The 18035-nt window shown below is 41.4% G+C and overlaps 1 protein-coding gene across 5 annotated transcripts in view; it reads right to left on the minus strand.

The window, feature by feature from the left end:
- Positions 1-6496: 6496 nt before the first annotated feature.
- The window catches only part of il1rapl1a (interleukin 1 receptor accessory protein-like 1a), a 277412-nt gene continuing 265873 nt past the window's right edge, over positions 6497-18035 (minus strand). For 3 of the 5 annotated variants that reach the window (XM_033618134.2, XM_033618132.2, XM_033618133.2), the window contains exons 10-12: positions 15383-15553; positions 11082-11126; positions 6497-7364 (exon numbers count right to left, since the gene is read on the minus strand). In XM_033618134.2, the coding sequence (XP_033474025.1) occupies positions 6643-7364; positions 11082-11126; positions 15383-15553 (938 nt within the window). In that variant the 3' untranslated portion in view covers positions 6497-6642. The remainder of the gene's footprint in view (positions 7365-11081; positions 11127-15382; positions 15554-18035) is intronic. The other 2 variants (XM_033618136.2, XM_033618135.2) reach the window with 1 other exon arrangement.

Below are 18035 nucleotides of genomic sequence, written 5' to 3' on the forward strand. Positions count from 1 at the left end.
GCACGCCACCAACTGTTGGCATCTTATTAGGCCAGAGCTAATTCCAGTGGTTATGGTTCATCTGTCTTTTCATTAATACAGTTATACCTATTCCTTTATGTTGACATGACCTGAAACCATCTGAGTTTTTTAGAGCTCATTTTGTGCGCCAACAAAAATGTCCATAGCCTGTCTTTAATGGTGACAAACACTTTGTCTTTCTCCCTTCCTCTCCCTTTAACTCTGTCCCCGTCTTTTTCCTCTGCCCTAGTTTCTCTTTCTCTCAGTTATCTCCTGGGATTGAAAGATATTCAGTAAATCAGCTTTCTGTTTCTGTGTTTACCAGCGTTCCATCACAAACACCCCTTGCAGGTAGTGTGAATCCCCAGGAGATGGCACTGTTTGGCAGCACTGCACCACCATTGTGTTTAGGTTGCCAGGCAAGAGTCAGGCATCAAATGAGACTCCTTGGCTTTAAGCCAAAATGTTTCTTCTACCAGCACTTTTTTTAAAGAGTTATCTTTGGCATTGCCGCCTCTATCTGACAGGAGAGATAGACAGGAAACACGGTGAGGGAGTGAGAGGGATACTCAAGCAACTCAAGTCCCCTGCCAATGTCGAACCAGGGAAATGGCGATTACATGGTGAGTGTTGTAGACGAGAAGGCCTCAGAGACTCCAATATCAGCCCACGTTAAACTGTAAGATTCCCATCATGACCTCCGTCATTACATGCTGTCTAGATGTTGACTCTTCTCCTTTGTACTCTGTGCTGACATTCGGCTGTAAATAATAATGTTAGTGTTGCAAGAATTATTGGAAGACAGGAACACAAAGGTCCAAACATACACTGCTGCTGAAAAGTTTGGAATCACCTGTTATATTGATGCTTTTCTTCCAAACTTTCAATAATGGCTACTTTAACAGAGATATAAAAAAACAGTATAATTCAGACATCAAATGTATTAATTAGATTTGAAATAGTTTTGGCCCCAAAAGACGAAGAATTAAATGATAAAATTGTCCATTAAGTTGACGTCCCCACAGTGTTGTATGACAGGGGAGAATACCGCTGGGATCATCTTTATCTCCCAAAAACCCTTTGATGTTGAATTCATTTTGCAGTCCAGAAAAGTGTTAGTGACCTCAATCATAATTAAACCGCAACACTTGCAGTTGACCTTTCGCTAAGCCTCGCCCCTTTGTGATGATCCGACAAGGTGTCAGAGTAAGCATGGAGCCCACACTGTAACTAACTGCACTCCCTGAAGAAATATTATCATATTTTTGGAGAACTGAAACAGTGATTCCAGAGAGAAGCAGACAGAGGGGTCTACAGTCTGTGTTTGAAGGATATATCCAGGATGTCAAACTGACTCAGCAGCAACAACAGGTTAAAAAGACAAAGATAGTTAGAAGCTAAAGCCAAACTATAGGCTACAGATCACAGTGTAAAAGTGAACCACCACATCACTGCTGATCGCCACACAAGACAATGAATATAAAGGGAAACTTTGCTGATATTGAACCAGCTGTGTGGCATCACAGTGTGTGCAGATGATCAGTGTTTGGCCTTGCCCCCGTGCTGCTGCCAGCACCTGGACCTCCATTGGAAGTAAAACAACATTCATCTGCACACACTGCGATGACACACAGCTGGTTCAATATCAGCAAAGTTTCCCTGCTTCCCTTCACTGGTTCCTGTACAGCAGGGTCGCTCTTTGTTTCACTGTTATAGTCATTACAAAGCAAAAGCAGCATGTGTATACATTCAGTAGGCTATATCTTCAGTAGCTAGCTAGCTAACCCTACACTTTTCAGGGTTTGATTTTGGTTTTGGAACAGTTAAGAAACCTATATCTTTTTCCAACTTCTCCAGGTAACGAGTATCATTAATACATGACGTTCCCCAGGCACAACATTTAGCTCCAAATCCACAAAACCAGCCTGAAAATGAAGGAAATCTGAAACGACTGCATTAGAGTCAATGGAGCACAGCTGTGTTGTTGTCAGACCCTAGTCTGAGCTGGCCTGATGCTACGTTATGATTGGCCAGTCTGAGTCTGGGGCTGGTATCTAACGAAGGGCACTACATATTTTAGGATCCCCTTATTTGTAGGGCCCTCTGGAGTGTACTCTGTGGTTAGACTGAAAAGATTTAAACTGTGATTAGTCAGTCCATAGTATGTTCCACTGATATGATCCAATTTCAATAGCCTTAACCCTAGACTAACATTCTGTTTCTTTTGTAAAGTATGATGAATAGCTTTGCTAACGCAACATGCCTGCTTTTTTCAGCTCGTTAAGGGCATCATCATTACTTCACAATGGATGCCTCTGACAAATACGCCAGATCCTCTGGCCAAACAAAATCTCCAACCTTCAACTGTGCAAGAAAACAGGTAACCGGAGTAACCGGTAACACGGACATCTGAGATAGCTAGGCGATGTGCTAAGAATGGAACAGGGCTGGATCACGAGAGCCACCTTAACATGGACACCATTAGACAAAAGAAAACCTTGAAGGCCCAAAACCACCTGGCACAGAACTGTGACACTGGAGTAGGAAAAGAGGAACCTGTCATGTGGAGAGGCGCAACATGCTGCCAAGGATCAAATGCAATGGAAAGAGCTCATTCAAGCCTTATGTCCCATAGGAGATGAAGAGGAGTAAGTGAAGGCATTATTGTGCACTTGACACTGAAACAGGAACCTGTTCACATTTAATATCTGCACACATTTTGATGTTATGACCATAGTAAAAGTAGATCCACCTTGCTATATGGCTCAGAATGCCTGAGAATGAGAGCGACCTCTCCACACAAGAAGCCTCAAACCTCCTCCTGACATACAGCAAGTGAGCAAACTCAAGTGGATGGAGTGTGGAAAACTGTCCTCATATACTATGAGTGACAGCAACATTTGGGAGCTGATTGAACCGTGAGCGAACCTAAACAAGTGCTTGCTGTTGCTCTGAAAAGAGGTTGGAGGTGCGTGAAGCTTTCCCAGAATAGTCAGAGCCATCCATTTTTCAAACAAGCAACACATCACTTAGCCTGTTCGCTAATGCATTTGGACATTTTCTTTGGGAGACACTGGAAGAATCCTTCGTTCGCATCGTGTCTAGTTTGGAAGAGGTGTCAGAAAACTCCTGCATGTCTTCTGACCTAACACCATCTCCAACCAACACCTACTTGCTTGGTCCAATCAAGAGAGCAAAGACTTCTGCTAGGGGAACAGGATGACATCACAAAAACTGCCCTCCACTGCAAACCAGAAGGAAGGCGTTAGAAGGGAATACCTGGTGTAGAACAGTGCACAGAGAAATAAAACCCAGAAGCAGACCTGAGGTACCATCCAAGAGTTTGTCCGAAACAGACAGGAGTGTAATCTTTTGTTGCTGCCCTACATGCCAGAAGGCATAAAAGTCAGTAAGTGAGAAAGTAAGCAACATTTTGATAAGCTTCAAGTTTCTTTTAACAATGACCGGTAAAGTCTTCGGTTCTGATTGAACTGTTGCTCAAAGGTATCTTCGTCTTTTTCTTCCCTTTCAGTTGTCAGACTGGTTGAATCATTTTAAAGCATTTTGTTCTCCGTGTACAAAACAAACCCTTCATACAAAATAACATCTATTTGTTAAGAGGACTTTCTAAAACCTTAAAGCATTGAAATAACCACTGACTGTATCCAATCAAGCTTTTGTGGCAGACGATTCCAAACCTTTAAATGGCAGTATACATGCCCCATTATTCATTGTCTGCAAAGTACATTTTATAATCTCCCTGTCAAGGTTTGTTTGGGATTTCTGAATTGAACTTAAAGACAGTGTTACAATTTGTCTTCTTTCAAAGTCTGTCTTAAAGCACAGTCCAGTAGCCAGAGGGAAATGTTTTCTAAAGTGACATCGTATATAAACTGACCTCGTCATAGGGAGGTGGGGGAGATGGCGTGACTCCTAGGCGACATGCCTGCCAAGCTGCAGACCACTGCAGATCTACGTGTGAGACCAACAAACAACAAAACCGGTTGTGTTGAGCGAGTCATTGCTTTGCTTTTCCTGCAGCTTTTTAAGCACCAAACATGGGCGATTTGTAGCAACTGTTACCATTGTTCTCGTGGGTGATAGTGGCACAAAAAGCAGCTGTTTTTACTGAGACATCACTGCTTTTCTAGCGGGGACTGTGACTCCAGAAGCAAAACATTCTTTCACTAACTTTTCTGTTTCCATTTTCCGTACCGCTTATCCTGTTGGGGGTCATGGGGGGGGGGGGAGGCTGGAGCCTATCCCTGCTGACATTAGGCGAGAGGCTGGGCACACCCTGGACAGGTCACCAGACTATCACAGGGCTAATTGCAAGACATTCACACCTACGGCCAATTTAGAGTCACCAGTTAACCTGACCTGCATGTCTTTGGACTGTGGGAGGAAGCCGGAGCACCCGGAGAAAACCCACGCTGACACAGGGAGAACCTGCAAACTCTGCACAGAGGGGCTCCCCCACCCCGAGTTCGAACCAGGAACCCAGCATGCTGCCCCACACAGTGTTGAAAGATCATGTTTCGGCTTAAATTACTCGCTTTTAGGGACACAGACCCCTTAGAAAACCAGTGGTGTCTCGGTAAGAAACAATTGCTTCTTGTGCCACTATCCTGGCAAGAAAAACAGCAGTGGGTTGCTACAAACCAGTTTTGTTGCTTGCTGGACTCACACCGATCCGCAGTGGTCTGCAACTTGGCAGGCATGTTGCCAAGGGGTCACACCATCCACCATCTCCCCCACCCCGTGATGACAAAGTCAGCTCATATACTATGTCACTTTACAGAACTTGATATGATGCATATGAAATGTGCAAACGTAATGTATTTGTGGTTTGCAGAAACATACAGTGCCAACACTTTTATCTAGTAACTGAGCTGTGAAACACTGATGCTTTATCACCTTTCCACCTATTATTCAACTGTTGTCGCCAAATAAAACACAGAGGGTGATGATCATTAATGTGACTATTAATGTGGATATTAAGGAGGGTGATCAGTACGAGAGGCAGATGTTATTAATTCATGTCAACTGTAAGCGTCGAAGACGGACACAAAAGGAAAACATCAAAAGGAAATCAATGTTTTTAATGTGCAGTGAGAAAGTAAGGGCAACTGATAATGATTGTGTTTCTATAAAGATAGACATTTCTTTCCAAGTGAAAATCGTGTTTATATATTTATATAAATATCTATATTATATATAGAATACATATCTATTTGCTATGCATACTCAAAAATCACACCTTCAAATATATTTAAAAAGTCTTTCAAAACACAAATGTATTCTTTTCTTTCCTTAAACATGAACTATCCATATGAACCAAAGTAATTATCAGGATGGGAATAATATAATGTTTTAAAAACCAAAACATTGAAAATGCTTTACTTTTGAATCTAGAACAGTAGAGGACATATTTTTTTTTTACGTGGGATTCAAAAGCCACCTTAACCTCTTAACAAACCAGGAACCACACTGCAAGTGTACAAAACCAGCATAACACTTATACACAAATCCCCTTCCTGTGGTCGATGAAATGCAAATAATTATGACTTCTCAAGCAAACTCTTTTCTGTTACAAAAATAGAATTCTTTTTAAAATAATCTACAGATTTCCTTTTAAGGTGAGGCATTTCACTATCACTCTAAAACAGCAAGGCTGTTTGTTTCAATAGAAAATATGAAGCTTTAGAGAGAGATCTGCCAGTCTATCGGTCTGTCTGATTGGAGAGGACTAGCACTGCCCCCCAATCGCTCCTCCGTCTCGGTCCTACAGGACGGTTTATTTTTGCCAGCTCCTCCTTCTTTTTGCATATTCTATGATTTTTTAAAAGAGAGTTTCCTTTTAAACTAGATACACCTTTTACAGGTAAACAAAAAGAAGTTTCAGCTCCTTGAAGCTCCTGAAATGTCCAGGCAAATTCCAAAAAGTGTTAAAAAATGTTCTCTTAAACTACACAAAGATTTAAAAAACAAAACGAAACAAAAGAACACGACAGCGCAGGTACGTGACATACTGGCTTTCCAAAAAAAGCGCGTTGAAATAAGAATGAATAACAAAACTAAAAAGAGAAAATAATAAAAATATACAACTCTGTATAACAAGTTAAAGCAAAGTCCTACGGTAGAGAAGGCAACAAACATGATTGAATAAAACAAACGAAAGAACAAAACAGGAAAACACTGATGCTACAAATAAATTGAAATATATGTACAAGACCCTGTTTTCCTTTTGTTTGTGTATGCACATTTGTGTGTGTGTGAGTGTGTGTGTATGAGAGTGTGCACAATTGCCATAGAGTGTTCGTTAACATGAAGTTCTTGCAAGTCCGTGTCTCGCTCGTAGATGAAACAGTGTTTTCATTTTATCTCCTGTAGTTCCACATAGAAAACATCCTCTGTAAAAGAGGCGCTGTCCGCTTGAAAAAAACAAGGGAAACCGTGTCCACAAACCTGCTGTATCTCCGTCACTCACTGCCAGTCAACAACAGTTGGAACCGAATGGATCCAAAAGACTTCTTGCCGTGATCACGACCATAAACTGTGTTCCTAAGAGCTACCGGACTGAGCCTAGCCACGTCTGGCTCCGACTGATCTTCCCACAGCTGAAGCTGAGCCGGTTCACCATTACCAGATGACGCTGGAGATGCTGGTTTCTCTCGGCAGCAGAGGGAGCATGGCGTTGTTAGCATGCGCCTCCTCCAGGCTGTGCTCTCGGCTCTTCCCGGGAGGCCTCTGTCCGTTCAGCAGTGTCAGTGGGATGTTGCAGTAGGTGTGCTGGTTCCCCAGAGAGGAGAGAGGTGGCAGGGTCCCTCCTGGGGGTAAGTCATACTCGTAGCTGCGGTAGTAGTGTTTCTGCCTCATGGTGGTGTGGTAGGTGTTGTGGAAAGAGGAGCGCAGCTCGGGGTGGGCAGTCGCCATGGCGGTGGAGGTGGCTGCTGCCATGGAGATGGCGGAGACGGTCTGCAGCTCTCCGAAGGGGCCCTGCTCGCTGACGTCCAGCGCCGGCTCGTGGGTGAGCATGGGCTCTGTGCGCCTGAACGGCATCTCGTACTGCAGCTGCTTCCAGAACTTGGAGTTGAGCTTGTTGCTCTTGGGGCCGCGCCACTTGATGACAGTGAGGGTTTTAATGGTATGCTTGAGGGCCTCCACCTCCTGGTAGTTCATGATGCCGCGCAACTCGGCACACTCGATCAGGATGACTTTGATCTCTCCAGTCACCAGCATGTTGCGCAGCCGCGTCTCCAGCTCAAAAATGCTCCAGCCTCGCCGCACCACATAGTTGGGTGTCATGACTATAATGAGGCGCTTGCTCTGGTCCACACAGCGTGCCACGTCCTCTATGTAGGCTGCGGAGAGAAGAGGTGAAGGAAGAAAAGAACAAACATGCATAAGAAAGTGAAAGTGGCAAAACAGCTGAGTAAGGTACATTCAGTATGTTTGAGCTTGTGATTTAATGAGGACAGGGCCACAACACTTAATGATGGATGAACATATAGCATCAGACACAAAACACAAGACAATGACAGGTGGTTATTACGCTGTCCACCTCCAGTATCTGGTCAATTAACACTCATAGTAATCTGTAGTTTACAGCGTGTGGAGAAGGACATAGGCACTGTGTATGTGTAGATACATATCTAAAAGCTTTATTCGGATAAATATATGTTCTGGGGTTGATTTTTCAGTTTAGCCAGTCCAGTCACGCTTAAATTGACATTTGTCATTGTGACACGCTCTGGGCAAATTAAAAAGTAGCCTACATCAGCAACCTGTGGTGACAGCATCCCAGCGCCAAAGCCAATTGTGACAATCAGAGCCACTGGTGTCTGACCGGCTGTGAGACGAGTAGAAATTTCATGTGTTTTTTGGGGTGACGAAATGAGACAAAACCCCCTCCCCAAAACTGCACCAATATGGTAACTGTTTGAATTTGAAGCCAACAAAAGAGCGACATGGTGCACTGTTCGGAGCTTAACTTTTTTTTGACACCCTGTTCCTATTTATTCCTGTCGCTTGCTTTGAAAGCGCTGCAATAGATGAGAAACAGCTGACTGATGACGTTTCAATAAAGAGTTATCTCTACAATACCTCATTATTTCACTACATAAACCCAAATAAAGTGGCAGCTCACTGGAGGGAGATCGCCATGGTACTGAAATGACCATCACTAACAACATCTGACCTGCTGTCAGCTCTGTTGTCCATCATTTCCAATATAAAACCTTTGTTTTCTGTTTAAAAAGTAACATTATAAAAGTAGGAAGCTAGCAAGCATGCTACTCACCCATCATTTAAGTGGGTAGTAACAGGGGCTGGCAATATGAAGATATTATATCCTTATCGAAATATTAGACTATATATCGTCTTAGATTTTGGATATCGTATCGTGATATGGCAAAATGTTTTTTTTTGTTTTTTTCTTGTTTTAAAGGCTGAAATATAGGAAAGTGATGTAAATTTATCAGCTTACCAGACTTTTCTGTTTGTTTTAAAGCTTTGCATTTGTCTCTCAGTCCTAGTGCTTTTGAGGAGATTTAAAAATATCGAGATATATATTGTGTATCGAGATATAGCCTGATATTGTGTATCAAGCTATAGCCTGAAAATATTGAGATATATATCGTGTATCGAGATATAGCCTGATATTGTGTATCGAGATATACCCTGAAAACATTGTGATATATATCATGTATCGAGATATAGCCAGAAAATATCTTGATATACAGTACAGGCCAAAAGTTTGGACACACCTTCTCATTCAATGCGTTTTCTTTATTTTCATGACTATTTACATTGTAGATTCTCATTGAAGGCATCAAAACTATGAATGAACACATGTGGAGTTATGTACTTAACAAAAAAAGGTGAAATAACTGAAAACATGTTTTATATTCTAGTTTCTTCAAAATAGCCACCCTTTGCTCTGATTACTGCTTTGCACACTCTTGGCATTCTCTCGATGAGCTTCAAGAGGTAGTCACCTGAAATGGTTTCCACTTCACAGGTGTGCCTTATCAGGGTTAATTAGTGGAATTTCTTGCTTTATCAATGGGGTTGGGACCATCAGTTGTGTTGTGCAGAAGTCAGGTTAATACACAGCCGACAGCCCTATTGGACAACTGTTAAAATTCATATTATGGCAAGAACCAATCAGCTAACTAAAGAAAAACGAGTGGCCATCATTACTTTAAGAAATGAAGGTCAGTCAGTCTGGAAAATTGCAAAAACTTAAAATGTGTCCCCAAGTGGAGTCGCAAAAACCATCAAGCGCTACAACGAAACTGGCACACATGAGGACCGACCCAGGAAAGGAAGACCAAGAGTCACCTCTGCTTCTGAGGATAAGTTCATCCGAGTCACCAGCCTCAGAAATCGCAAGTTAACAGCAGCTCAGATCAGAGACCAGATGAATGCCACACAGAGTTCTAGCAGCAGACCCATCTCTAGAACAACTGTTAAGAGGAGACTGCGTGAATCAGGCCTTCATGGTCAAATAGCTGCTAGGAAACCACTGCTAAGGAGAGGCAACAAGCAGAAGAGATTTGTTTGGGCCAAGAAACACAAGGAATGGACATTAGACCAGTGGAAATCTGTGCTTTGGTCTGATGAGTCCAAATTTGAGATCTTTGGTTCCAACCGCCGTGTCTTTGTGAGACGCAGAAAAGGTGAACGGATGGATTCCACATGCCTGGTTCCCACTGTGAAGCATGGAGGAGGAGGTGTGATGGTGTGGGGGTGTTTTGCTGGTGACACTGTTGGGGATTTATTCAAAATTGAAGGCACACTGAACCAGCATGGCTACCACAGCAGCGACATGCCATCCCATCCGGTTTGCGTTTAGTTGGACGATCATTTATTTTTCAACAGGACAATGACCCCAAACACACCTCCAGGCTGTGTAAGGGCTATTTGACCAAGAAGGAGAGTGATGGAGTGCTGCGGCAGATGACCTGGCCTCCACAGTCACCGGACCTGAACCCAATCGAGATGGTTTGGGGTGAGCTGGACCGCAGAGTGAAGGCAAAGGGGCCAACAAGTGCTAAACACCTCTGGGAACTCCTTCAAGACTGTTGGAAAACCGTTTCAGGTGACTACCTCTTGAAGCTCATGGAGAGAATGCCAAGAGTGTGCAAAGCAGTAATCAGAGCAAAGGGTGGCTATTTTGAAGAAACTAGAATATAAAACATGTTTTCAGTTATTTCACCTTTTTTTTGTTAAGTACATAACTCCACATGTGTTCATTCATAGTTTTGATGCCTTCAGTGAGAATCTACAATGTAAATAGTCATGAAAATAAAGAAAACGCATTGAATGAGAAGGTGTGTCCAAACTTTTGGCCTGTACTGTATATCGTGTATCAAGATTTAGCCTGATATTGTGTACCGAGATATAGCCTGAAAATATCGATATAGCCTGAAAATATCGAGATATATATCGTGTATCGAGATATAGCCTGAAAATATCGTGATATATATTGTGTATCGAGATATAGCCTGAAAATATCAAGATATATATCGTGTATCGAGGTATAGCCTGAAAATATGGTGATAACACTTTCAGGACATATAGTCCAGTCCTAGTAGTATCAGAAGTGCATATCTAATGGATTCATTGTGGACAGAGAGCTCCAATCAGACACTCGTTTGCTGTTGGGACACAGTGTCATTATCTTCCACTCTGAAGCGACTGCTGAGTCACTTATGACACCTGGTGAAGTTCGGTATAGTGGCTCAGTCCGGTCCGGATTAATATCAAACTGGTTTATAAATTTTCACACTGGCCCAATTCTACTGCTGCAGTGTAAAGTTTTAAATTATGTATGGTCAATACTCTGGAGGGCAGACCCACAGACAAAGCTAAGCGCTGCACTAAATGGCTCTAGATGGGGGGCGATGATTGATAAAGCTGCACAGACTATAGGATTAGGCTGAGTCGCTGTCTACTGAACTGGGCTTGATGTTTGAGATCACACAGCAGTGCCACTCTGAGCGTCTCTTTGAAACTTCCTATTAGCAGGTAAATGACAGCAGCTGATACAAGAGGAAAAGACTGAGGGCGAGTACCTCCAAAGAGTCGTGTTTCGTCCTGGTAATGCTCATTGGTGAGACCTAAACATAAACATTTTAACATTTAGGTAACAGGCAGAACACAGCACAGACACAGAAACATGCTCAACATTGTCGTCAAAAGCGGCTGCATCTTTTCTCAACTCATCTTTTTCATTTCCCATATGATTAATCACATACCATGTTTCCTTGATTGGACATTCATCTACAATGAGTTTGCTTGGCACTGACGCTGGCGGCAATTTTCTTTTGATTAAAGGAAGGAGGCGGCAGGGCTCAGAGCCTTCACACATTTCCCACTGATGTTTAATTCTGTCTCGACCAACTAGGACGTGTTTGCGTTTTATCTGTTCCACATGAAGCCTACAGTACAAACACACAGCAATACTACTAACTAGAGCACACTGTGTACCACTGGCACTGACGGACTACTAAGCAGAGTTAGCACACATGAGAATATGTTCAGACAGAATTTTCATGGGTTTATTAATGCATGGATGAAAACCAGGGAGGATGATAAATTTGTTCAATATATCAGCTCCTGGTACACACTATATATATATATATTTATATATTTCCATATCTGTAGTACGTAATGTGATAATAGCCAGTGTGAAACACTCTGATCTTCTACTTTTATCTAGAGAGGTTTGAGAGGATCCAAGAAAATGGATTCTTGTGGATAATATTCGATATCGCATTTTTCTTTCTTTGGAATAATCATCCATTCATTCCTTTATGAGTGTGAACGTACTCTGAATCTGCCCAAACAGCACAAAACACTGAAACACAGGACAGGGACAGTGAAAAACACAACACAAGACAAACGACACACAGCAAACAAACACTTCAAACTAATGATCTTAACTGGTTAACTCTGTGTAGAGAGCAGGGCCATGCCTCAACCACACCTCTCATCACCTGTCAGACCTACTTATACCTGGTTAACTCATCCTGTTCTTTTTTACAAGACCGATTGTGCTTCCTGCTTTCTTGCACACCTGCATCAGTCTTAAAAGTCAGACTATACTTCCTTTGGTTACACCAAAGAATCAACTCAACATTGATCCTGAGCTGCAGATCAATCTGTCTGATTCATGCGACCATTTGTTTGAAAGCGATTCTCCTCCTGTGACTTCCTGCATCTGACACAACCTTCGGTCCACTCTCACTGAGGCCACATCCACACTACTATATTTTAAAACACAGAATTTTTGCTATATCAACACCTTGTGTCCACACTACTCCAGCGGAGGGGTGTATTGAAGATAAGCATGATATTTAAATCATGTTAATAATACACATATTTATTGTGTAAATAATCCAGCTGCTCCTAAAACATTTCCGTCTCTTTCTGTTCTTGCTTTGTCCCTTTGTAATTTTTCTTTTTGTATGATTTTGTGCAGCTATGGTTACAGACTCTTTCTCTTGATCTCCCTAAATTTGAATTTTGAGTGGAATTCATCTGCCAAAAAAAGAGACAAAACATACAATAAACTAAGTTAAAGATGATGTGACTGGTGGCGTTTTGTTTTTCAAAAGTTTTTAAAGATATTTTGAGAAAATATCGTTATTGTGAAATCTTTTGGATACAATAATTCTGTGGTAAAAATCTGATATTTAACTGTGTCAGCACTACTGCGGCTTTTTGGAACTCCTAAATTGGAGACCTTTAACCTTTTAAAACCTGAGCAAATTGGCTTGGTTTCGTTTAAAACATTGGAAGAAGGCAAGGAAGAAGAAAGAAGAAATGAGTGCATTTTTTTTTAAATAATAATAATCATAAATATAGTTTTTCTCTAGCTTTTTCTTTTTTTCCCTAATTTTTAAAATTATTTTTTATTTTTTAAAATTACGATTAGTATTATTATTTTTTTGCAGCTCATTGCCTGTTTTTCCCATGCTCTTTAAAGAAATCACACAAACTTGCTCAGGGTTCAAAGGGTTAAATACCTGCAAAAGGCATCTGAAGCAGCACAAGAAAAGTGATTTCTCTCCAGGTTTCAAAGGGTCAAAAAAACACTGTTGACCTAGTTTTAGTTTGAAAATTCCAGGGCTGCATTTAAGCCTGGATGGGAGGAAAGAGAGACTTTTGAAACAATTAGGAAGACATGTTTGCTTCCCAATTGAGTCTTATTAGTCGCAATGTTTTAAGTCAAATTATTGTAGCTAGGCTTACATACCTTTTCAGATTTAATTTGTCTTGTGTGGTTACTCTTTTCCTGTTGTTATGGCTTCCCCAGGCAATGGATAACGCTCCTGGTACTGCTCTGATATGCCGCTGTATTTGCTTTTCAACCTGTTTTCAAGCTGCCTTGACTGCCTTATACTCATGTGTTACTTTCAGTAACAGTTCCACCTGATTGTTGGTCCAAGAAAAGAAATCCCTGGTCTTATTTTTGCCATCTCTGCAGTATTTTCTGTATCTTAACAACCAATCCATGGATGTGTAAATAGAACTGGATACACTGTTGGGAGCAGGGCCCTGTTTGTTCCTTTGAAAGTTGCTCAGTGTGCATGAAGCAAAAAAAGCTTGATTTCCGAGTATAAATTTACCAAGATCTTCTGCATTGTTGGACCCATAGAGCAGGCACACCAGAGACTTAGGGCAGCTGAGCGGCCAACTTCCAATTTAGCTTTAGCATTAGAAATGTTATTGGACCGAATGGATCAAATTTTGATAGTGAAAAAACTAATTTCCTGGTAGTTGTGACACTCTGTGGGAAAAAGTCTTTTTGGGCTCTGTGGCATTGTGTGATGACCCTGACATTGTAATTTGGGCACCAGGTAAAATTGGCCTCAAAGCCTGGCGCTGTTTTGGGGGCCGGAACCTACTGCAGAGTAGATGATCTGCTTCCTGTTTACCCTGGCATGCACATGTTCAGTGTCTATGAATGCTCATGTGATATGCATTTTCAGGTGTGCTAGCATGGACAGAGATGATTTCTGAAACACTGTTGAAACGCTTGTTTGTGCTGTGATTGCTTTCATTTTCATTTTTAAGATTAAAACCCATTAGTGTGGATGTGACCTGAGAGTCCTGCTCTCCTTTGTCTGCACTCAGTGAGTTGCACCCATCGTCCTAGCTGCTAATATTTGGGGACACTAATGTTCTAGGAAGTCCATACTCATTTGGAGTCCTACAACTCAAACCTGTCCAGTTCATTATCGGTGCAGCTCATGTTCCTGGGTACAAAATTAGTGTCCTGCGTCTTGTTTCAGAAATTCAAACTTTTGGCCCCAACACTGGACATTCATCCTAAACCAGTCCCACAAATCTAACAAGCTGCACAACTGGCAAACCTTTTGAATACCTCGCCTCACACTCTAAGCCTTTATAACTGACTGCAACCACCTCTCAGTCCTTGACGTCATGTCTATCTGCAATCTTACCTTGCTCTTTCACTGTCTAGACCTATTTATTAGTAATCAACTTTTTCCATCACACTACTTAAGGGCAGCCATTGTCCTTCTACCTCCCACTACCATGTTCCCATTCTAATCAAAAAGTTGCAAAAACAGAAACCTCCAACCTTCTACACCTCTGTATCGATTCTCTACTTCTTATTCTCTGCTACACATTCAATCTACTTATCCCCCATGGTTGCCTTATCTCCAGAATCCATGTTTTTGCTGCCTATCTTTGGTTTCCTGCGGTGCTCTGAATTCAGCCCCACTTCATCTACCAATTATCCTTCTCCAGAATGTGAATATGAGAGAATCAGAAGAATCTATGGCAATGCCAGACAGACTGGCAGGAAGAGAAGTAAACCCGACCAGCTGGGAGCCTTATTCCCCATCTACAATTTCTGTCTAGACTCCTATCTCTGCCCAAACCAAGTCCTCCACATTTCTGGCATATCTTTAGAGCACTTCTCCAATAATTGTTTCCACACTGGCACAGCTTCCACAGCAGTCAAACTGGGCATCACCAATCAAACCATTCAAGTCTTCAGTTGCTGGTTATCTCGGGCATACTGTCCCTACATTCACAAAAATCTAAGCTCTATGTAAGTCTGCTGACCCTTCTCCCAGCCTTCAGTATATCCATCCAAGACTGGCCTAACAGACAACTTGCTCCTACACGTTCGTCCGCTCCTCACATCCATCCTCAACATCCAGTTCTTTCTCATTTTATTAAATCTCTAAACACACATTGTTATGGCGTGGTCCTCGCTACTGAATGACAAATGTGCCAAACACTGCAGCAACTATAGTACACGAGCAACTGTCCAATACAATATGACACATGAACATATATGTGCAAGCACGTATGCACAGACAGTCACAGTGCTTACTTCCTGTTGGAATGAGGTCTCGATCTGGGATGAAGAGTTTGTAGCCGTAATGTTTCTCCAGGACATCAGGGAGGATTTCCAGGGCAAAGCGTTCCTCCTCCCTGGTCTCCTGACTCCACTGGTCAGGGTCCACTTTGGTGTAGGACAGGTACGCATCGTAGTCTTTGTTTTCTGGAAAACAGAGGGAAACAGCGGGAAGTAGCTCGTGAAATAAGATGCATTGACATCCAGCTCAAAAGGCAATATAATCCTAGGGCACAATCAAAACCTTGGACACACACACATTACATTAGATGGACAAAAGTATGTGGACAACTGAGCACTATCCCTGTATTTAATTTTAAACACCTTGTTCCAACATCATGCAGGTTTTACAGCTTTTTAAAATTGCTTTGGCTCAACTTTCACAGCAGTTTCAATTTTAATGCCCTTACTCTTCACCTCCAAAATTACCATTTGTATATTAATTACTCCACCATGTTAGATTGAATTTATAAAGAAAAGCTTGTTTTTCTTGCACACCTACACTTATTGATAATTTAATAAAGATGTACAGAACATCAACAAACAAACATAGAACCGACAAGGACATAAAAGACAACTCCACCCAGCAACACAGGAACAAACAGAGAAAGCCAGACCAGTGAAAGGAAATCCAATAGACAAGAACAAAAAATGAATAGATAAATGGAAAAAAATAAGTAAAATAATAATAATAAAAAGGGGAAAATGATGACAAATAATTAACTTGTGTACATGCCTCCACTTTGAACCAAAAAGAAAGAAAATTCATGATGAATTAAAGTCAGAGGTGACTGCATTTAATAACAGCAAACATATACAGCAACAACAACAACAAAAAAAAACCTTGACAAACTTGCACAGTATAAACAAAGTCTCATTTATCCAATTGTAGGCTCAGTACTTCCCAGAACAGACAAGGAACTGAACTAAAACTAAAACTTATTTACTGTTTAAAAATCTGAAATTGAAGATATGTTGCATTTATTCTGGTTCTGCCCTCATGTGGCAACTTTTTCGATGACTTTTATCAGGTAGGTCTAAATCCATTGTAGTTTGAAACAATGAAAAATCTTTGTCGGGGGAGTTAAAAAGTAATTTTCCATCTGTTGGCCTTTCAAATGAATCTAGTTCTGGAAAATGATTTAAATCTTTTTATTTATTCAGGCTGTTAATCTTATTTATGCACACAGCATCACCAGAGAGGCCGAGGGAGGGAAGGAGCGACAGACACGTTGTCCATATGATATACGTCTTGTATATGAAATATCTGTGTTGTCGCTGCATTTTTTAAACCCATATGTCACCTGCATCCAGGCGCTGTCTCAATGTCACACAACAGACTACAGCTACCAAGAAGAACGGTGATGCCCTATGACCCACCTCACACACAAACTAGCAGCGCAGCGCTGAACTGTACGTGTGCTACTACAGTAATTTCATTCATCTACCAGACTGATTTAGCGTAGCTTGTGCAACATATAGACAGATGTCGCACTGTAGACTAATTAACAGACAGATTAAACAGAGGAGCAGCTTTGTGTCTGTCTGAGTGTTGCTGGAGAACATGGGGGTTGAAGCTGTGCAAAGCGTGTGAGACTGAGGCGTCCGAAGCTACAATCGTTAAGTAACACAACTTGACCCTGTATCAATATAAATGGTAAATCTAGCTTGAAATTATTTTGATATATTGTACATAGTCGTTCTATTGATAAGTTTCACTTTCAGCAGAGGTCCCCCTTGGAAAGGGCTGATTGTTGGGAAGTACTGAGCATACGACTGGATAAATGAGACTTGGAATATACTGCACAAGTTGTGTGAGAGTTTGTGGAATAATGTTGTTAAACGCGGACCCCTATGTATTCAATTCATCAAGACTTTTCTCCGGTTTTGGATTCCTAGTTAAAAAGATGCATTGATAAAAACTTTTTTTTTCCCCATGAATTCAACATAACACAGGGTGAGTAACTGATATACAAATTGTCATTTAGGGAGTGAAGTATTCCTTTAAGGCAGAGCGCTATACTCCTCATTTAACTATTATAAAATAATCATTATCAGATAACGCTGCCAAAAAACTCATCAAAATGTATGTAATGTTTATTTCCTCAAAGATTATACAAATAGCTGTCAGAGGAAATAGTCTTACTTTACACCACATCAACTGCATCAGCTTACATCGTCTGTCTGGCATCAACCACAAATTCTTTTTAATCAAAACACCAAACTATTGATTTTTTAGTCACTTTATGTTTTCTGTAAAATGCTGCTTTAACAGTCTGTACTCTTCTGGGAGGGCTTTCCACAGAACCTACATTCAGGGATTTGCTCCCATTCAGCCTCAGGAGTATTAGTGAAGTTGGCCACTGATGAAAGGTGATGAGGCTCGTAGTCTACGTTCCAGTTCATCAAGTTCACCATTTTCTTTCTGGATCTCACCCTGTGCACAGAGGCACTGTCATGATGAAAACGGAAAACTACTTCTCCAAACCCTGCTTTAGCATCCTTAATTGGAACAAGTGGCCTAGATCCCCCCCTCCCCAAAAAAAAAGGAGCCACACACCAAAAGAACACAAGTATTTGAACAGGGGGTCCATATAGCTTTGGCCATACAGTATAGTGTAGGTGAAAT

This window comes from Epinephelus lanceolatus, chromosome 14 (assembly GCF_041903045.1).
Source record: "Epinephelus lanceolatus isolate andai-2023 chromosome 14, ASM4190304v1, whole genome shotgun sequence".
NCBI classification, from domain to species: Eukaryota; Metazoa; Chordata; class Actinopteri; order Perciformes; family Serranidae; genus Epinephelus; species Epinephelus lanceolatus.